The 22,613-nt window shown below is 47.4% G+C and overlaps 1 protein-coding gene across 3 annotated transcripts in view; it reads left to right on the forward strand.

Annotated features, from left to right (window-relative positions):
• Positions 1-22,613, forward strand: part of DDC (dopa decarboxylase) — a 232,366-nt gene that overhangs the window by 60,522 nt on the left and 149,231 nt on the right. For all 3 annotated transcript variants that reach the window (XM_077491761.1, XM_077491762.1, XM_077491760.1), the window contains exon 2: positions 21,309-21,522. In XM_077491761.1, coding sequence (XP_077347887.1) covers positions 21,322-21,522 — 201 coding nt within the window. In that variant the 5' untranslated portion in view covers positions 21,309-21,321. The remainder of the gene's footprint in view (positions 1-21,308; positions 21,523-22,613) is intronic.

The following is a 22,613-nucleotide window of genomic DNA, read 5'->3' on the forward strand; positions in this document are numbered from 1 at the left end:
ATTTTGCCAAAGCATTTGATACAGTTTCCCACACATGGCTTGGAAAAATCAGATTGTAAAAGGATAGAAAACTGGCTAAAAGACAGAATTCAGAGAGTAGGGGTTAACGATTTATACTCTGAATGGTCTAAGATTATCAGAGGTGTACCCCAAGGTTCAGTGTTGGGACCAGGGCTCGAGTCCTGCGGGAACGCGTGAGAACGCCGTCCCTGCACTATTTTCACAGCGGGAGCGCCGTTCCCTTTGCAGGACTCGAGCCTCCCGAATGAGATGTATGCAGAGTAGCGCAGGAAGCGTTTGGCTGTAGTAAGTTCTCCCTCACTTCACTCAGCGCTGTTCGCTCCCCGGCGGCCCCTCCTCTCTTCTCGTCTATGGTCTATCCCAGATGATGTCACAAGCCAATGGGGATAGACGAGAAGAGAGGAGGGGCCGCCGAGGAGCGAACAGCGCTGAGTGAAATGAGGGAGAACTTACTACAGCCAAACGCTTCCTGCGCTACTCTGCATACTGGCTAGTAAGATGACAATGTGCCCCATGCCCAAATGTGCCCCCTGATGTCCTATGTGCCCCGATGTGCCCCATGCCATAATGTGCCCCGATGTGCCCCATGCCGTAATGTGCCCCTTGCCCTGATGTCCTATGTGCCCCACTGTGCCCCATTATGTACCCTGATGTGCCCCAGGCCGTAATGTGCCCCCTGCCCTGATGTCCTATGTGCCCCACTGTGCCCCATTATGTGCCCTGATGTGCCCCATGCCGTAATGTGCCCCCTGCCCTGATGTCCTATGTGCCCCATTATGTGCCCTGATGTGCCCCATGCCGTAATGTGCCCCCTGCCCTGATGTCCTATGTGCCCCATAATGTGCCCTGATGTGCCATCTGCCCTGATGTGCCATGTGGCCTGGTGTGACCCGTACCCTTATGTGCTATTTGCCCTGATGTGCTATGTGCCCCATAATGTGCCCTGATGTGCTATGTGCCCCATAATGTGCCCTGATGTGCCATGATGTGCTATGTGACCCATAATGTGCCCTGATGTGCCATAATGTGCCCCCATGTGCCAACGTTTCCCCATGCCCTGATGTGTCATGTGACCTGATGTGCCCCATGCCTCGATGTGCCCTGTGCCCTTATGTGCTATGTGCCCTGATGTGCTATGTGCCCTATAATAAACCCTGATGTGCTATGTGCCCCATAATGTGCCATAATGTTCCCTGATGTGCCCTGTGCCCTGATGTGCCATGTGGCCTGATGTGCCCTGCACCCTTATGTGCTATGTGCCCTGATGTGCTATGTGCCCCATAATGTGCCATGATGTGCCATAATGTGCCAATTTTCCCCCATACCCTGATGTGCCATGTGGCCTGATGTGCCCCATGCCCTTATGTGCTATGTGCCCTGATGTGCTATGTGCCCCATAATGTGCCCTGATGTGCTATGTGCCCCAATGTGCCACATAATGTGCCCTGATGTGCCCCATAATGTGCCCAGATGTGCCCCATGCCCTGATGTGCCCCGTGCCCTGATGTGCCCCGTGCCCCATAATGTGCCCTGATGTGCCCCATAATGTGCCCTGATGTGCCATAATGTGCCATGTGGCCAGATGTGTCCCATACCCTGATATGCCCCATGCCCTGATGTGCCCCGATGTCCTATTTTTTTCTTTTTTTGTGCGGGAGTGGATCTTGGGTGGGAGTTCCCACACTTTTTTCCCCAGGACTTGACCCCTGGTTGGGAAACTTACTTTTTAATATATTTATAAATGATATAGGGTCTGGGATTGAAGGTACCATTTCAATCTTTGCAGATGACAACAAACTATGCAGTGGAATAACGTCCTTACAGGATGTCTTCAACTTACAAGTCGACTTCAGTACACTGTTTAATTGGGCAATTATGTGGCAAATGAGGTTTAATGTTGATAAATGTAAAGTTATGCATGTGGGAGCTAAGAATATGCATGCATCATACATATTAAGGAGAGTATACTGGGGGAACCAATAGCAGAGAAGATCTGGGGGTTCTGGTAGATCATAAGCTTAATAATGGAATGCAATGCCATGCAGTGGTTTCCAAAGCAAGCAAACTCCTTTCTTGTATTAAGAGAAGTATAGACTCCAGAGAGGGGGATATAATTTTGCCCCGTACAAATTATTAGTAAGACCTCAACTGGAATATGCAGTTCAATTTTGGGCACTAGTTCACAAAAAGGATATTGGGGAACTGGACAAAGTCCAGAGAAGAGCAACCAAACTGATCAGAGGCATTGAGGAGCTCAGCTATGAGAAAAGATTAGAGGAATTTAATTTATTATCTCTTGAGAAGAGGAGATTATGGGGGGGGGGGGGGGATTTGTGATCAACATGTAAATACATAAGTCCTCCATATAGTGAACTTGGTATTGAGTTATTTACTTTAAGGTCAACCCCTAATGTCTGGAGGAAAAGAGATTTAGGGGTTGATTTTCTAAAGGCAAAAAGACTGAGCCAGGAAGGGGGTGAAAGTGCCCAGTAGGCAAGTGGTTAAGGTCGGCTCAGTCAGTCAGCCCTTTTTGTGTGCATGAAAGCATATGCAATGGAAATGTTTAATTGTTTTACATTTATTTTATTTTTTTTATTGACATTTTCATAATAAAGTTACAAACTTTAAAATAGCAGTCAGCACTACAATGCACCAGCAACAGTGAAAAATGCACCTCCAGACCATACCAGTGACCAGTTTCATGTACAGAGGTAAATAATAGACATGTGCATTCGTTTTCGTCCGAATGCATTTTCGTCCGAATTTCAGCTATTTTCGTTTTCGTTTTGACAAACGATAACGAAAGCACAAAATCCGAAAAAGGAAAGATCCGACATAAATAAATGCTTTATTTTCGTTTTCATTGTTACAACAGTTCGATATAGAATAGGAGATTCGACATGACTCTGACAACAATGTGTCTATAGAACCTGTGGTCGAATGTGCCTAACCTTACCTCTATTAGTCCAAGATTATATAGAGAAAATATTCGACAGAGAAAAAAGATTTGACAGAGAGAAAAGATTCTGCAAGTTACTGTCCTAAAAAGTGTTTGGGGACCTGGGTCCTGCCCCAGGGGACATGTATCAATGCAAAAAAAAAGTTTTAAAAACGCCTGTTTTTTCGGGAGCAGTGATTTTAATAATGATTAAAGTGAAACAATAAAAGTGTAATATTCCTTTAAATTTCGTAGGGGGGGGGGGGTTGTCTATAGTATGCCTGTGAAGGGGCGCATGTTTCCCGTGCTTAGAACTGTCCCTGCACAAAGTGTCATTTATGCAGGAAAAAAAGTCCTTTAAAATCACTCGCAGCTATTATGAATTGTCGGCTCCGTAATACAGAGAACACTCATTGAAAGTCATTGATAAAAAATAAATAAAAAAATTAAAAAAAAAAGCGTGGGGGTCCCCCAAATTGAATTACCAGGCCCTTCAGGTCTGGTATGGATATTAAGGGGAACCCTGCCTCAAATTTAAGAAAAAATTTGACGTGGGGTTCCCCCTAAATATCCATAACCAGACCCTTCAGGTCTGGTATGGATATTAAGGGGAACCCCGCGTCAAATTTAAAAAAAAATTGACGTGGGGTTCCCCCTAAAAATCCATACCAGACCCTTTATCCGAGCACGCAACCTGGCAGGCCGCAGGAAAAGAGGGGGGGACGAGAGAGCGCCCCCCCTCCCTCCTGAACCGTACCAGGCCACATGCCCTCAACATTGGGAGGATGCTTTGGGGGTCTGTGACCCCTCAAAGCACCTTGTCCCCATGTTGATGAGGACAAGGGCCTCATCCCCACAACCCTGGCCGGTGGTTGTGGAGGTCTGCGGGCGGGGGGCTTATCAGAATCTGGAAGCCCCCTTTAACAAGGGGACCCCCAGATCCCGGCCCCCCCCTGTTTGAAATGGTAAGGGGGTACAAAAGTACCCCTACCATTTCACAAAGAAAGTGTAAAAAATGGTTAAATAAAACAAACACGCTTTTGAAAAATTCCTTTATTAAAAAAAAAAAAAAAAGATTCCAGCGGCGGTAATCCACTCTTGCTATCCAGCGACGGACGGTCATCTCTCCAGCGATGTCTCATCTCATCCAGCGCAGCGCAGCATCCTTCTTCTGTCTCCGTAGAGGAGACACTACAGGCATTCCGGCGGCTGACGTTTCTTATATACGGAGAGCGGAGCCACCCGTCACCGGACCCCGCCCCCCTCTGACGCAAGGGGAAACCCGGGGTTCCCTGTGACGTATGGGTGACCCCGCACCCCTCTGATGTAACACAGGAAGGTTTCCGTTACATCAGAGGGGGGCGGGGTCACCCATACGTCACGGGGAACCCCGGGTTTCCCCTTGCGTCAGAGGGGGGCGGGGTCAGGTGACGGGTGGCCCCGCCCTCCGTATATAAGAAACGTCAGCCGCCGGAATGCCTGTAGTGTCTCCTCCACGGAGACAGAAGAAGGATGCTGCGCTGCGCTGGATGAGATGAGACATCGCTGGAGAGATGACCGTCCGTCGCTGGACAGCAAGAGTGGATTACCGCCGCTGGAATCTTTTTTTTATTTTTTTATTTTTAATAAAGGAATTTTTCAAAAGTGTGTTTGTTTTATTTAACCATTTTTTACACTTTCTTTGTGAAATGGTAGGGGTACTTTTGTACCCCCTTACCATTTCAAACAGGGGGGGGGGCGGGATCTGGGGGTCCCCTTGTTAAAGGGGGCTTCCAGATTCTGATAAGCCCCCCGCCCGCAGACCTCCACAACCACCGGCCAGGGTTGTGGGGATGAGGCCCTTGTCCTCATCAACATGGGGACAAGGTGCTTTGAGGGGGTCACAGACCCCCAAAGCATCCTCCCAATGTTGAGGGCATGTGGCCTGGTACGGTTCAGGAGGGAGGGGGGGCCGCTCTCGTCCCCCCCTCTTTTCCTGCGGCCTGCCAGGTTGCGTGCTCGGATAAAGGGTCTGGTATGGATTTTTAGGGGGAACCCCACGTCAATTTTTTTTTAAATTTGACGCGGGGTTCCCCTTAATATCCATACCAGACCTAAAGGGTCTGGTTATGGATATTTAGGGGGAACCCCACGTCAAATTTTTTCTTAAATTTGAGGCAGGGTTCCCCTTAATATCCATACCAGACCTGAAGGGCCTTTTTTTTTTTTCAATGACTTTCAATGAGTGTTCTCTGTATTACGGAGCCGACAATTCATAATAGCTGCGAGTGATTTTAAAGGACTTTTTTTCCTGCATAAATGACACTTTGTGCAGGGACAGTTCTAAGCACGGGAAACATGCGCCCCTTCACAGGCATACTATAGACAACCCCCCCCCCCTACGAAATTTAAAGGAATATTGCACTTTTATTGTTTCACTTTAATCATTATTAAAATCACTGCTCCCGAAAAAACGGCCGTTTTTAAAACTTTTTTTTGCATTGATACATGTCCCCTGGGGCAGGACCCGGGTCCCCAAACTTTTTAGGACAGTAACTTGCAAATTAGCCTTTAAAATTAGCACTTTAGATTTTGAACGTTGGAGTCCCATAGACTTTAATAGGGTTCTAAAGTATGCTATATAGTTAGCTCCGTCGAATCTTCTTTATACATTCGACAGACACCATAAGCCTTCCAAGACAGATTCGACCGTAATTCATGTGGATTTTCGGACGAATGCAATTTTTGAACGAAAAACTAAATAAATAAAAACGAATTTCGGGAGTAACTAAATAAATTACGTTTTCGGACGAAAACGAAATTCCGAAACGAAATATTTTATTCTGCACATGTCTAGTAAATAAGGAAACTTAACCACTTGCCGACCGCCGCACGACGATGTACGTCGACAGAATGGCACGGGCAGGCATATGGGCGTACATGTACGTCCCTGCCTTCTCGGGGGTGGGGGGCCCGGTTGGGCCCCCCCCCCGGTGCCAGCGGCGGTCGGTATCCGTTCAGGCGCGATCCGGGATGAGGGGGCGGCCATTCGTTCATGGCCACCCCCTCGCGATCGCTCCTGACGAATGGAAGTGAAGCGTGACATCACTTCCTCTCCTGTAATGTAAACACAGGCAGAGGAAGTGATGTAATCTCTCCTCCGTGTCGGTATTTTTCGTTCCGGCACCGAGGAGAGAGGATCGGTGAGTTGCACCAACACTACACAATACAGTAGAACATGCTAGGCACACTCTCACCCCCCCTTCACCCCCCGATCACCCCCCCCCCCCCCCAATCACCCCTGCACCCCCAGTCACAGTGACACCAATTGCATTTTTTATTTTTTTTTGCATTGGTGTCATTTGTGACTGTAATAACTGTTAGGGCAGTTAGGGTTAGCCCCCTTTAGTTCTAGGGTACCCCTCTAACCCCCCCAATAAAGGTTTAACCCCGTGATCACCCCCCGTCGCCAGTGTCACTAATGCTGGGTTCACATTGCAGCAGTTTATGAGAACGGATGTGATTTTGCACCGCACTGCAGTGCAAATCACATCCGATCTCTGTGCGATTCGAGTTCAGCCATACAGATAGTATGGCTAAATTCGCATCGCACCCGCCGCACCCGCCGCAAACTCGCACGGGACCCTTTTTTTGGTCCGCAGCAGAATCGGATCGCATGGGTGTTCACACCATGCGATCCGATTCCTGTCCGAGTTTGCAGATCGCACTGCGATATGCGAACTGATCTGGGGGTGTCATTAACATTTCACTGACACTCCCAGCAGTTCGCATAGGGCAGTGTGATGCGGGAACCCGCCGCGGATTCGTGGCGTTCCCGCATCGCTCCAGTGTGAACCCAGCCTAATAAGCGATCGTTTTTCTGATCGCTGTATTAGTGTCACAGGTGACGCTAGTTAGGCAGGTAGGTATTTAGGTTCGCCGCAGCTTTTTATAGCGCCAGGAACCCCCATATACTACCGCATAAAGCCCCCTGATTGCCCCCTAGTTAACCCTTTCACCAGTGATCACCATATAACTGTTACAGGTGACGCTGGTTGGTTAGTTATTTTTTTATAGTTTCAGGGCACCCGCCATTTATTACCTAATAAAGGTTTAACCCCCTGATCACCCGGCGGGTGATATAAGTTTGAGGGTCAGATAAGGTCTGCGTCGCCCCAGGCAGCGTCAGGTTAGTGCCAGTACCGCTAACACCCACGCGCAAAGCATACACCTCCCTTAGTAATATAGTATCTGATCAGATCTATATTAGCGCCGCCAGCAGTTTAGGTTTCCCAAAACGCATTGTTAGCGGGATCAGCCCAGATACCTGCTAGCACCTGCGTTTAGCCCCTCCGCCAAGCCCAGCCCAGCCCACCCAAGTGCAGTATCGATCGATCGATCGATCACTGTCACTTACAAAACACAACACACAAAACTGCAGCGTTCGCAGAGTCAGGCCTGATCCCTGCGATCGCTAACAGTTTTTTTTATAGCGTTTTGATACAGTCGCTGACAGCCTAGGTGCTTTTTTACCTGTGAGTCTCACTAGTGTACCCCTAAATTTAGGGATGTCTACTTTCCAAAATGGGGTCATTTGGGGGGGGGGGTTTGTGCCATCTTGGCATTTTATGGCCTTCAAAACTGTAATAGGTAGTGAGGAGTGAAGTCAAAAATTTACGCCCTTAGAAAGCCTGAAGGCAGTGCTTGGTTTTCGGGGCCCTGTACGCGGCTAGGCTCCCAAAAAGTCCCACATATGTGGTATCCCCGTACTCAGGAGAAGCAGCAGAATTTATTTTGGGGTGTCATTTCACATATGCCCATGGCATGTGTGAGCAATATATCATTTAGTGACAACTTTGTGAAAAAAAAAAAAAGTTTGTAATATTCCCGCAACTTGTAGCAAAATATAAAATATTCCATGGACTCAACATGCCTCTCAGCAAATAGCTTGGGTGTCTTCTTTCTAAAATGGGGTCATTTGTGGGGGTTTTGTGCCATCTTGGCATTTTATGGCCTTCAAAACTGTAATAGGTAGTGAGGAGTGAAGTAAAAAATGTACGCCCTTAGAAAGCCTGAAGGCGGTGCTTGGTTTTCGGGGCCCCGTACGCGGCTAGGCTCCCAAAAAGTCCCACATATGTGGTATCCCCATACTCAGGAGAAGCAGCAGAATTTATTTTGGGGTGTCATTTCACATATGCCCATGGCATGTGTGAGCAATATGTCATTAAGGCCGCATACACACGGGCGGACTGTTCGCCCAACTTTGTCCGCTGAACAGTGTTTCAGCGGACAGTCCGCTCGTTTGTGGGCTTCAGCGGACAGTTTCAGCGGACTGTCTGACGAACAAAGTCTTACGGAATTTCCGTAAAACTGTCCGCTGAAACTTGGTTTGAGCGGACAGTCCGCCCGTGTGTGGGCCAGTCCGCTGTACTTTCGAAATGAGCGAACTGTTCCCGCCCGGAGAAAAGTCCGCTCATTTCGAGCGCGTCTCCAGGTAGGCGGGGCCCGCGAAGGAAACTTCGCGGGCCCCGCCGCCTGGTATGGACTTAAAGGGGAACCCCAACGCCGAAAAAAATCGGCGTGGGGGTCCCCCCAAAGTCCACAACAGACCCTTGTCCGAGCACGCTACCCGGCCGGCCAGGAAAGGGGGGCGAGCGAGCGCGCCACCCCTCCTGAGTCGTACCAGGCCGCGTGCCCTTAACATGGGGGGTGCCTTGGGGAAGGGGGGGCCGCGCGGCCCCCCCACCCTAAAGCACCTTGTCCCCATGTTGATGAGGACAAGGGCCTCTTCCCGACAACCCTGGCCGTTGGTTGTCGGGGTCTGCGGGCGGGGGGCTTATCGGAATCCGGGATCCCCCTTTAATAAGGGGGCCCCCGGATACCAGCCCCCCACCCTATGTGAATGAGTATGGGGTACAATGTACCCCTACCCATTCACCTGTAAAATAAAAGTACCCAAAAAAAACACAACACACGAGATAAAATATTTTATTGCACAGCTCCGGGGGTCTTCCGTCTTCGGGGGTCTTCTCGCCGGACTCCTCCGCTATCTTCTTGTAGCTCTTTTGCTAGCGGAGGAGTCCGGCTTTCTTCCTCCCCGCCGCCGGCCTCTTCTCCCAACTTCGGGGGTCTTGTCCCCCTCTTCGGTTCTTCTGCCGGGCCACCGCGCCTTCTTATAGCTCTTTTACAGGCGGTGGCCCGGTCTTCTGTCGCCGCTGTCGCCGCCGTCGCCGCCGTCGCCGCCGTCGCCGCCGTCGCCGCCGTCGCCGCCGTCGCCGCCTTCCGTTCTTCTTCTTCTTCTTCTTCTTCTTCTTCTTCTTCTCCAGGAGATGTTGACACGACGCTCTCTCGGGCCGGAATGCCAGAGCCGCGCTGTGCGGCCACTTATATAGTGACAATGGGGCGGTGTCACATGGTATATGTCACATGGGTTGGTCACATGGGTTGCTGTCACATGGGGACTATGACATCGTAATAGGGCGGGGTCACCATGTGACCAACCCATGTGACATATACCATGTGACACCGCCCCATTGTCACTATATAAGTGGCCGCACAGCGCGGCTCTGGCATAAAAGAGCTATAAGAAGGCGCGGTGGCCCGGCAGAAGAACCGAAGAGGGGAACAAGACCCCCGAAGTCGGGAGAAGAGGCCGGCGGTGGGGGAGGAAGAAAGCCGGACTCCTCCGCTAGCAAAAGAGCTACAAGAAGATAGCGGAGGAGTCCGTCGAGAAGACCCCCGAAGACGGAAGACCCCCGGAGCTGTGCAATAAAATATTTTATCTCGTGTGTTGTGTTTTTTTTTGGGTACTTTTATTTTACAGGTGAATGGGTAGGGGTACATTGTACCCCATACTCATTCACATAGGGTGGGGGGCCGGTATCCGGGGGCCCCCTTATTAAAGGGGGCTCCCGGATTCCGATAAGCCCCCCGCCCGCAGACCCCGACAACCAACGGCCAGGGTTGTCGGGAAGAGGCCCTTGTCCTCATCAACATGGGGACAAGGTGCTTTGGGGTGGGGGGGGCCACGTGGCCCCCCCTTCCCCAAGGCACCCCCCATGTTGAGGGCACGCGGCCTGGTACGGCTCAGGAGGGGGGGTGCGCTCGCTCGCCCCCGTTTCCTGGCCGGCCGGGTAGCGTGCTCGGACAAGGGTCTGTTGTGGACTTTGGGGGGACCCCCACGCCGATTTTTTTTCGGCGTTGGGGTTCCCCTTTAAGTACATTCCAGGCGGCGGAGCCCGCGACGTCTCCGTCGCGGGCCCTGCCTACCTTGACACGCGCTCGAAATGAGCGGACTGTCCTCCGCGTGTGTGGGCGAGTCCGTTCATTTCAAAAGTTGCGCGGACTTAGTACGACGAACTTAGTTTGCCGTATTAGTCCGCTCAAAAAGTGCCGTGTGTGGGCAAGTTCGTTCATTCAAAAGTTTGAGCGGACTGTTTGACGAACTTAGTTTGGGCAGACAGTCCGCCCGTGTGTACGCCGCCTTAGTGACAACTTTGTGAAAAAAAAAAAAAAGTTTGTAATATTCCCGCAACTTGTGACAAAATATAAAATATTCCATGGACTTAACATGCCTCTCAGCAAATAGCTTGGGGTGTCTACTTTCTAAAATGGGGTCATTTGTGGGGGTTTTGTGCCATCTTGGCATTTTATGGCCTTCAAAACTGTAATAGGTAGTGAGGAGTAAAGTCAAAAATTTACGCCCTTAGAAAGCCTGAAGGCGGTGCTTGGTTTTCGGGGCCCCGTACGCGGCTAGGCTCCCAAAAAGTCCCACATATGTGGTATCCCCGTACTCAGGAGAAGCAGCAAAATTTATTTTGGGGTGTCATTTCACATATGCCCATAGCATGTGTGAGCAATATATCATTTAGTGACAACTTTGTGAAAAAAATAAAAAATAAATAAAAGTTTGTAATTTTCCCGCAACTTGTGGCAAAATATAAAATATTCCATGGACTCAACATGCCTCTCAGCAAATAGCTTGGGGTGTCTACTTTCTAAAATGGGGTCATTTGTGGGTGTTTTGTGCCATCTTGGCATTTTATGGCCTTCAAAACTGTGATAGGTAGTGAGGAGTGAAATTGCAAATGTATGCCCTTAGAAATCCTGAAGGCGGTGCTTGGTTTTCGGGGCCCCGTACGCGGCTAGGCTTCCAAAAAGTCGACCACATGTGGTATCCCCGTACTCAGGAGAAGCAGCAGAATGTATTTTGGGGTACAATTCCACATATAACCATGGCATGTGTGAGCAATATATCATTTAGTGACAACTTTGTGTAAAAAAAATTTTTTTATTTTTTTGTCATTATTCAATCGCTTGAGGCAAAAAAATAAAATATTCAATGGGCTCAACATGCCTCTTATCAATTTCCTTAGGGTGTCTACTTTCCAAAATGGGGTCATTTGGGGGGTTTTATACTGCCCTGCCATTTTAGCACCTCAAGAAATGAGATAGGCAGTCATAAACTAAAAGCTGCGTAAATTCCAGAAAACGTACCTTAGTTTGTAGATGTGACAACTTTTGCGCAAACCAATAAATATACAGTTATTGACTTTTTTTTTACCAAAGACATGTGGCTGAATACATTTTGGCCTAAATGTATGACTAAAATTGAGTTTATTGGATTTTTCTAATAACAAAAAGTAGAAAATATCATTTTTTTTCAAAATTTGCGGTCTTTTTACATTTATATCGCAAAAAATAAAAATCGCAGAGTCAGTCAAATACCTTTAAAAGAAAGCTCTATTTGTGGGAAAAAAAGGACGCAAATTTTGTTTGGGTACAACATTGCATGACCGCGCAATTACCAGTTAAAGCAGCGCAGTGCCAAATTATAAAAAGACCTCTGGTCATTGACCAGCAAAATGGTCCGGTCTGAAAGTGGTTAAATGGAGGAAGCAACAGGAGGCCAGAACCTTAGCAGTATCTATAGGGCTTTAGGGAGGTCTTGGCCTCTAAGCAAAGATTCTAGATCACCAACCCGTGCATCTATGTTAGTGAGCCAAATTTGAGCAGAAAAAGCCTGACTAAACTGGAGGAAGCAAAATAAGTGCAAGTAAGGGAGCTAGTACCTGCTTTTAAGCTCCTCCAATGTCAACAGCACCTCATTACTGACTACTGAACCCACTGTCTTGATCCCATATCTCGTCCAAATAATTGGGTCCGGATAGCAGAAAAACTGAGGCAAATGAGGATTATGCCACAGTGGTGTATAAGGAGACACCACACTGTGTTGGAGTTCAGCTTTCCTGCTCAATTCCCATGCCTTAATGACAGATCACATTGACCTCATAAGGGGTTAAGGGGCCCCCCGTCCCGCAGAACACTAAATGGGACAATGCCTTGTAGGATCTTACAACTGCGGCCTCCAGTGATACTGCTGCATCATCATCAGGCTTCATCAGTGTCATCTGTGTGGAAAGACAAAGAAATTGTCCTGCTAAGAAATACCTAGTAAAATTGGGTATCGCCAACCCCCCCCCCCCCTTCTTTCCAGGGCTGCTGCAATACTTGTAATTTAAGATGGGGTGCCCCCCACCGCCCAAAAGAAAATCCAAAACTACCCTGTCAATTGCCTGGAAAATAGTCTTGGGGTTCCAAACCGGTGAGTTTCTGAAAATGTATAAGAATAGGGGGAGAAATTTCATTTTTAACAAATTAAATTTACCAATCAGGGAAAATGGCAAGTTACACCAGGCTTGTGTGTTGTGTTTGGAGATGTTTAATTTTTTTAAAATGATCTCTTGTCCAGAGGTTTATTTGTGTCTGTGAGGCTGTCAGTTAAGGTACAGTAATGAGGATTATTTTCTGAGAACAAGGACTATGTGCAGTGTATATTGCGGCTAAGCACAGATTCTGTTTAATAATCTCTTTAGGCCCCTCACACTTTTAGCCAAAATCCATACTGATTGCTACAGTGTGCTATACACACCTCAGAACTTATTTTTCTGTTTCATTCCAGGGCGCACCATGTTTTTTTATCATCCTAGTCATACTCATATTTTGTCATACTATTTAGAATTTTGCATTGTATAGCCAGCAGATTACTGAGTTAATTGGACATAGCGGGATCCAATCAGTGGGTCCGGCAGACCCAATGTTCGCCGGCACCCAGTGATCATTTCCAAGAGAGGCAGAATGGCAGCCTGTAAACAAGACAAATTACCGTTCTGTCAGACGGGAAGATGGAGATCTTGTATTTCTGCTGAGAAGGAACACGGATCTCTGTCTTCCCCCAGTCAGAGCATCCCCTACACAGCAAACATTCCCATGGAATACTTTTAAACCTTTGATCACCCCTGATGTTAACCCCTTCCCTGCCAGTGTCATTAGTACAGGGGCAGTGCATTTTTCACTGTATTAGTGTCATTGGTCCCCAAAAAGTTTCACTAAGACCCCATACACACTATTAGATTTTTTGCAGATTTTTTCTTCAGATTTACCAAAACCATATAATATGAGGTCAAACCTTAAGAGTTTAAATTTGTTTGCAATCAGGAAGGCCCTTGCACTACATGGTTTTGGGAAATTTGAAGACAAAAATGTGTGTATGGGGCCTTAGTGTCAGATTTGTAGTGTCGCAGCCCTGCTATAAATCACTGATCACTGTCATTACTAGAAAAGCAAAAAATCCATAAATCTATCCCATAGTTTGTAGGCACAATAACTTTTGCACAAACCAATCAATATAAGCTTATTGGTATTGTGTGTACCAAAAATGTAGCAGAATAGATATTGGCCTAAATTTATGAAAAAATAATTTTTTTAAAAACTGTATTGGGAATGTTTTATAGCAGAAAATAAAGAATATTGTTTTTTTTTTTCAAAATGGTTGGTCTTTATTTGTTTATAGCACAAAAAATAAAAAACGCAGAGGTGCTCAAATAGTACCTAAAGAAAGCTCTATTTGTGGGGTAAAAAGGACATTGATTTTATTTGGGTAGAGCGTTGCACGACCACGCAATTGTCAGTTAAAATAACGCAGTGCCGTATTGCAAAAAAAATGGCCTGGTCATGAAGGTGGTAAACCTTCCAGAGTTGAAGTGGTTAAAACAGCATTTTTATAGGCTTCTTGTATATACATACACATGAAAATCTGACCCAGTTAGCTACTGAAGGCATGAAAATCCTGCTGCAAAAACTTTTAGATAAAGGTAAAAACGCTAAGTTTAAGTAAGAAATTACAAACTATACATTATAGCTATTTTAAATATAAAAAGATCACCACATTTAACAAGGCATACTAAATGTTTTATAGGATAGGAGTAGGCAACATGGGGCCCTCCAGCTGTTGTGGAACTACATTTCCAAGGAGGCATTGCAAGCCTGGCAGTTACAATTACTTCCCGAGGCATGATGGGACATGCAGTTCTGCAACAGCTGGAGGGCCCCAGGTTGCCTACCCCTGCTATAGGAGAAATAAGTAACGCCCAAGACACATTTCTTTAGTTTTATGATCAATCAGTGCAGCACCTGGACCTGTCCTCTTAAAGCAAAGTGTGGCTCTCTCATAGTTATTTACATTTATTTGCCTTTGGCCTTTCCTCCTCCACCAGGTGACAATTCTGGTACCTAATGATAGTTTCCTAATGCACCACCAATGTCCTATGAAATGTGGGCTGAGTAGCCTGTTTTTTCTCTGATACTGGGAAATGGAGAAGTGCAGGGGCTCCAGCAAGTGCTGTACATATTTTTATTATACTTGGGGCTTGTGTTGGCAGACTTCAATGGGCAAATGCAGCATGCTTTTTTGAAACATTTCTGAGATCATTCAAAGTTTATTGCAGGCGCGGTTGACATGCATTTAACCTCCTTTAGCTTCTTTTGCATTGTCATAGGCTTGTACAGTATAAGGAAAGAAGCAGGTATGAAGCACACAAAAGTCCATTAACACTGGTCCAAAGTGTGCTTTGAAAGATATGGAGTCTAGTCCTAGGCTGGGCTAATTTTAGCCCTAGACTTTGATGCCTTTTAGCCCCCGCTTACACCAATGCCAACATTGAAACTGTGCGACTTTGCTTGAAATAGCACATGTCAATGCGACTTGAGGTGTGACTTGGCTGACATCTGTGCGACTTCATGCACAAATGTCTATGCAAGTTGCACCTGAAATTGGCAAAAATAGGAGAGGCACTTCTTTTTCAAATCGGTGCAGCACCACAAAGTCGGCATCGCACTATTTTGAACAGTTCTATTGTCGACAATAGGGTGTGACTGGTCATGTGATTTGAACCTGTCAAATCGCATGACAAGTCGCACAAGTGTGAATGGGGGGTTAAGGCTAGGAACTTCATCTCTGACACCTGGCTGGGAGGCTGCTTGAATAGAGGTAAAGTCTCAATGCGTGAAAAGGCTGCAGGAACCACCAGAGAGAGAGGCCACACAAAATGGAGTGTCCTGATGAAGCCAGCAAATATTTGGAACTCAAGTACTTTATTCATAGTTACATAGTTAGTAAGGTTGAATAAAGACCATCCAGTTCAACCCGAGTGAGTGTCTACAATTGTCCCTATCCTTGTACATTGCACACTCACATCAGTCCCTACCCTCAAGGAGCCCACAATCCAAGGTCCCCATTCATATTCTAGGGCCAATTTTGGACAGAAGCCAATTAACTTACCTGCCTGTCTTTGGAGTGTGGGAGGAGGCCAGGGTGCCTGGAGGAGGCCCACAGGGAGAGCATGCAAGCTCCAAGCAGGTAGTGTCGGGATTCGAACCAGCGACCCTTCTTACTGCTAGGTGAGAGTGCTAACCACTACACCACTGTGCCGCCCACATTCCTTGTCTTGCATTCAAAGTAACCTAGAAGTTGGGACTTCATGTTATTGAAGCTGAATTTCATCTAAAGCTGATAGAGTGGGGAAAATTTATAGCCTATGTCAGATTTCCATTACTAACTGTGTCCTTGTTGAGAAGATCTCCAAATGGGGAGACAGACAAACCGGGAAATTGTATACTTACCTTTCCGTAATTTTCCTTTCCTGTCGCATCTTCATGGCAGCATACACTCTGGGTTGTGACTCTGCCCCCACAACCTGATAGGACCGCATAGCTATGAGATGAAGATACACCCCCCGCCCCGGTATTCCCTGTATATATGAATCACCTTTGTGGGTGGGATATTGTATGCTGCCATGAAGATGCAACAGGAAAGGAAAATTATGGAAAGGTAAGTATACAATTTTCCGGTTTCCTGTCGCATCATGGCAGCATACACTCTGGGGATTAACTCGCAGACTGGGTGGGAGATGCAAAGGTAAGCGTTTATTAGCAAGGAATAGAAGAGTTGGCTTGAATAATGGACTTTCCAAATTCTACTGTTGATATCCGAGCTGTGTCCACCTTGTAGTGAGAGATAAAGGTGTTCCTGGAGGACCAAGTGGCCGCTCTGCAGAGGGTTTCCGCTGAAACCCTACAATATGCTGCCCAGGAGGTGGCCACTGCTCTGGTGGAATGAGCCCATTTCAGGAATTTGCAGCTCACTCAGCAAGTAGGCCTTTTTAATGATCTTCACCAACCAGGAGGCAATGGTTCGGGCTGACGCTGCTTGACCTCTCCTAAGGCTGTAGGGAATGATGGAGAGGTTCTCCAATCTTCTAAAGGATTCGGACACGGAAAGATATTTTATGATGTTGCCCCTTACATTCAGAGGATGAGGGTCGCCCTGGTCTGTGTTAAGAGCTGGCAAGTTGATTTCCTGGTTGAAGTGAAAAGAGGATGCCACCTTTGGGATAAAGTGATCCGAGGGTCTTAGAACTACCCTGTCCGGATGGATGATCAGATACGGCTCCTTAATCAGTAATGCTTGCATCTCTTAAACTCTCTTTGCTGATGTGATTGCGACCAGGAAGGCGACTTTTAGTGTCAGGTGCCAGAGGGAGATGTTTTCCAGTGGAAAAAAAGGGTTCTTTGGATAGTACCTCTAAGACGACTGATAGGTCCCATGTTGGAATTGAAGGCTTCCTAGGTGGTCTTAGTTTAAGACAGGCCTTCTAAAAATTGCATAACAAGGGGATCATGAGCCCATTTAACCCCTGTCAGGGCAGATAGAGCTGACACCTGAACTTTCAGAGTACTAGAGCTAAGACCTTTGTCTAAGCCTGATTGCAGGAACTCTAGGATCAGAGGAGCCGAAAGGGAGGACAGATTCCAGCCAAGGTCCTGAGAGAAGGCAACAAACTTCTCCCAGACCCTGCGGTAGGTGCAGTTGGTGGTAGGTTTTCTGGCCTGGAGCAGGGTATCAACTACCTTCTGGGAGCAGCCCTGACCTAGATACCTAGCCCTCTCAGCCTCCAAGCCATCAAGTGCAGCCTCCCCGGATCTGGATGTAGTAGCTGGCCCTGGGAGAGCAAGTCGGCTGACAGAGGAAGAGCAAGAGGGTCTGCCGTGCTCAGTTGTAGGAGGGTGGTGAACCATGGCCTCCTGGGCCAAAAAGGAATCACCGCTATCACCAATGCTGTTGATTTCTTGAGCCTTAAGATAAATCTCGCTATCAGGGGAGTCGGAGGGAAGATATACCCGAGATGGAAGTTCCAGGGATGCTGGAGGCAATCTATCCCTTCCGCTGAATGAAAGGGAAACCTCGACAGGAACCTTCGGCACTTGGAGTTTGCCGGAGTCACAGCAAGGTCTATGTCTGGTTGACCCCAGGTCTGGCAGATGAGGGAGAAGGCCTGAGGGCTCAGGGACCACTTGTTGTTGGAGGGGAACTCGCTGCTGAGCATGTCGGCTAAGATGTTCTCGACCCCCGGGATGTAAGTCGCCCTCAGGTCTGACAGGTTCAACTGTACCCATTCCATCACAGGGAGAACTTCCTGCATCATGGAGGGACTCCTGGTCCCCCCCTGTCTGTTTATGTAGGCGACAGCAACCTTGTTGTCCATCCTTAAGAGGACTTGCTTCCCCCTTAAAAGGGAGCTGAAAGCCAAGAGATCCTGGAGGGCCGCCCTCATCTCCAGCACGTTCGATACCGAGTCCCGTACTTCAAAAGGCCAACAGCCCTGCGCTGCATGGGTCTGGTAGTGGGCTCCTCAACCTTCCAGACTGGCGTCCATGGTCACTACCTCCTTAGGAGGGATGACTATGTGTTTGCAATTGTTTAAGTTGTGGGGACGAGTCCACCAACGCAATGAGCGCCTGACTGTCTCTGAGATCTGGATCGTCTGGGTCATGGATGAACCGTCCCACTGATGTAGGAAGGAGTTCTGCAGAGGTCTGGTGTGCCACTGAGTCCAACGGACCATAGGAATGGTCACTGATAGGGAGCCTAGAAGGCTGAGGCATACTCTGGCCGACAGGGATCTTGCTAAAATGGCCTTCTTCACCTTCCGGACCAACAGGGAAGACTTCTCCGGAGGCAGCTGCACTGTATTCAACTAGGTATCTAGTTGGGCTCCTAAGAAGATCATTCTCTGGGTGGGCCGAGTCTGGCTCTTCCCCCAGTTTATCAGCCATCCCAGATTCTTGCAGAGTGGAGACGATCTTCCGATGTTGTAGAAGCGACTCCCGGCTGTCTGAGAGGAGGAGAATATCGTCCAGATAATGTTTGACTCGCAGCCCCCTCTCCCTCAGATGCACGATACCGGGAAGAAGGACCTTTGTAAAGGTCCTGGGAGCCATAGAAATTCCAAACGGAAGACTTCGGAACTGAAAGTGTCTGTGGTTTAGCGAAAAACGGAGGAACTTTTGGAGTTCTGAATGGATAGGGATATGGAGGTAGGCGCCCTGCAGATCTATGGAGAGCATCCAGTCCCCCAGATTTATGGCCTGGAGGATAGACTGGAGGCTCTCCATTTTGAATGCTTCTACCCGGATAGAGCGGTTTAAGTTTTTTAGGTCCACGACCGGACGTAGGTCCCCTGATTTCTTTTTTACTAGAAATAGAGGGGAATAGAACCCCCGACCTCTTTGGGATAGGGGCACCTCCGTAATTGCTTCCTTTTGGAGCAGATCCTGAACGTATCAGATCAAGGCTAACCTCTTTTGCCAGGATGACGGGAGGTTTGTTGGGCAAAAATGGTCCCCAGGGGGAAGTCCCCTGAATGACCATCTGTGCCCGATTCGAACGGTGGTTAACGTCCAGGAGTCGCTTATCATTTCCGCCCAGACCAGCGTGAACTTTGAGAGTCTGGCCCCCACCACTGCTGGCTGGGCGGATGCACCTTCAAAAGGATTTCTGGTCAGTAGATGCCGGGGTCCTGGGCTTCTGAAACTTCAGGAAGGATGTTTCAAGAGCCGTCCAGTTCCTTCTGTACTCCCTACCAGGCCTGTAGGACTTGGCATTCCTGTACCTGTCCGGGAGGTTACGCTTAAAGGGAGGAGGCCTCTGAAGCTTTGGCTTTCTATCCGAGGGGATAAGCCCTGATTTTCCGCCAGTGACCTTAGAAATAGCAGAGTCCAATTTGGCACTGAAAAGGTTCTCGCCATCATACGGGATGTGGCACCAATTGGACTTGGAAGCAGGATCTGCCGCCCAGGGTTTGAGCCAGAGAGCCCGTCTGGCCATTATCGAGGACAACATAGCCCTGGATGCAGCCTTAATAGCATCCACAGACGCCTCTGCCACAAAATCCCCGGCAAGGCTTAGTTCTTACAGAGCCCTAACTATCTGGTCCTGATCAGCACCCTCAGATACAAGCTTTTCTGTGCTTGCTGACCAACTGGCAATAGCCTTACCCACAGCTGCAAGAACCACTGCTGGCCTGCATACGCCTCCTGCTGCTAGGTAAGCTCTTTTGAGATCAGTATCGATTTTCCTATCCAGGACATCCTTGAATGACACAGCATCCTCGATAGGGAGCGTAACGTGCCTGGCCAGGCGCATGAGGGATGCATCCACCACTGGCGGGGACATGAGAGATTGAATTTTAGCCTCCTTTAGAGGATATAGTTTGGCAAGCTGATTGTTGAGACTTGCTTTCTTCTCGGGTCTCTGCCACTCGTCTCAGATAAGTTCCTCCAACTCATCGATGAAGGGGAAGGCTTCGGGTTCTCTCTTCAGGTTCGGGAAATATTTTCTCCTTTTGGGTTGGGGCTTCTGGGGTTCCTCCCAACTAATGGCGTGCTTTACTGACCTCACAAAAGGCTCTATTAGGGAGAAGTCAAAGCCCGCTGAAGCCTCTAGTTTTTCCTCATCTGAAGGAGAATCATGCTCTCTGGAAGTACTTGGAGGAGCCGGCGAAGCACCCAGTGGAGATAACTCCGTGTCCAGAGCGACACGTGGGGCAGAAGACTCCATGAGCTCTCTGTGTTCTTGCCCTTTCTCTCTGGTGGCCTCTTCAAAGCACCTGAGGCATGCCAACCTGTCTGGAAGGGCTATGGTCCCACATACCCAGCAGGTATTTTCAGAAGGATGGGAGTGGCATGCTGGTGAATGGCGCCTCCGGTCAGGGGATCTTCTTCAGTGGGAATGGCTGCGCCTTGAACGAGACCTGGAGCGACTCTTCCTGCGACTCCCTTTCCCTGAGCGACTTCCTCCACACGAATGGCTCCGCCTATGGCCAGAGCGGCTTCTTCTATGCGAGGAATCTCTGCGAGATGATCTTGCGGACCTGATGGGGCTAACCATTTAGGTAGCGTTAGTGCGTCCTGCTCTCTTTTTGGATCTTCTCTACTTACCAAACTCCTCCCCTCTTATCTATTACCTATATCATACCCCTGAGATCACCAGAGTGAGGTTCTTTCCATTTAGCTTCCTTTAGAGGCTGTACCGGTAAGGACTTCCACCCAGGAGAGGCTAGAACCTGGCTGGGGCGAAGCGGTAAGAGGGTGATGATCTGTGCGGTCCCAACAGGTGAGGAAAAATAGGAGAATACCGGGGCGGGGGCGTATCTTCAACTTATAGCTATGTGGTCCTATCAGATTGTGGGGGCAGAGTCACAACCCAGAGTGTATGCTGCCATGAAGATGCGACATGAAAAATGTTTTTTGTTAAGAGAGATAGGTTAGAATATCTGGCAATGTTTTTATTGCTGTCCTTGCCTTTCTGTTCCTATGATGAATGCTCGCCTCATTTTGCTGGTACAAGCATTACAGGGATAGGTGAGCGAAGATCTTCCTAATGGGGTCACTGGTTGAAATAACTTTTTTCACACTACCCAAAACTGTCCACAAATACAATTTGCTGGAGTTGAGCTTTAACCTATTTTATCTATATTTGGTGATTGAAAAAACATTGGGGATGTTGTCGATAATTAATGACTCGCAAAAATATCTTAAAACTGCATCAAAAGTTCAACAACAATATCAGGTGTAATTCTTTCAAATCCCATTTGGATATTATCTAGTATAGTACAATGAATGATAAAACAAAATTCTGTTCAAGTTTTACGGTGTATTTATTATGTTTTGTCTACATTGTTTACATATATAGAGAATATATCAAGATGAACTCTTCAGAATTCAGGAAAAGAGGAAGAGAAATGGTTGATTACATAGCTGACTACATGGAGCAGATTGAATCGAGACAGGTTTTTCCAAGCGTGGAACCTGGATATCTAAGGCCACTGATCCCTGATTCAGCTCCCGAAGAAGGAGAGACATTTGATGAGATTATGAAAGATGTTGAAAGAGTGGTCATGCCTGGGGTAAGTGATGACTTAAAGAATCATATCAACTACTGACCACATACACACATACACACAACCTGCTTTATTTTTTTTCTGTCATCTTTGCGCTACATTATCCACAAACCTCTGATGCCTTATTTGACTCCAGTTTGAGGCTGACATTTAGAGAAGAACCCATAAGCCCACTGCTCTTTACAGTGATATAGTCCAAAGAGGACATAATACTACTGTGAACCACTTCTTCTTTGGTTTAAAGGATAGAAGTACAGGACCTGTCCTTACTGTCCAGAACTGTTATCTGATACCTAAGATGCATATTATTGTCCCAGATTAGTGACTCGCCAAGTAGTAGAAACATAAAAGAATGAAGGCAGAAAAAAAGATCAAGTGGTCCATCGAGTCTGCCCCATTTTTTAAAAATGTATACATTTATTTTTTGTTTGTCTGAGTATAGATCTATGTTTGTCCAAAGCATGCTTGAATCCACTTACCGTGTGACTGACTTCTGCTGGAAGTCTATTCCAAGCATCAACTACCCTTTCAGTAAAATAATACTAAGATTAGTTTCTAAAGAATTCTATTCACTTTTCTCACTGCCTGGCCACATTGTATGCTCATTTTGCAATCACCTGAAATAAGTATTCCTAAACCTTTTTCCTCTGTAGTGCTGGCCAACACTGTACCCCCTATGTACTCTCTCAAGGGATTCTTTCTGCCTAGGTGCATTATTTTACATTTAGAAACATTGAACTACAGTTTCAACCGCTTTGAGCAATCTTCCAGCAATGCCAAATCGTATTCCATGTTACAGACACTTCCAGGGCTATCAACCCTATTACACACCTTTGTGTCATCAGCAAAAAGACATACCTTATCCACCAACACTTTAGTTACATCACTTAAATAAAGATTAAATAGAACAGGACCTAGTACATAGCCTTGTGGTACACCACTAGTGACCGCTCTCTGTTCTGAATGAACCCCATTTACTTACAATCACACTCTGGTATCTATCCTTTAGCCAACTGCATATCCACTGAACCAAGCAAGGGTTAAGTCCTAGCTTGTGCAACTTATTTATTAAATCATTACGTGAAACTGTATCACAT

Source organism: Lithobates pipiens, unplaced genomic scaffold (genome assembly GCF_037356315.1).
Source record: "Lithobates pipiens isolate NorthernLeopardFrog02 unplaced genomic scaffold, aLitPip1_a1.2 Scaffold_19, whole genome shotgun sequence".
NCBI lineage: Eukaryota > Metazoa > Chordata > Amphibia > Anura > Ranidae > Lithobates > Lithobates pipiens.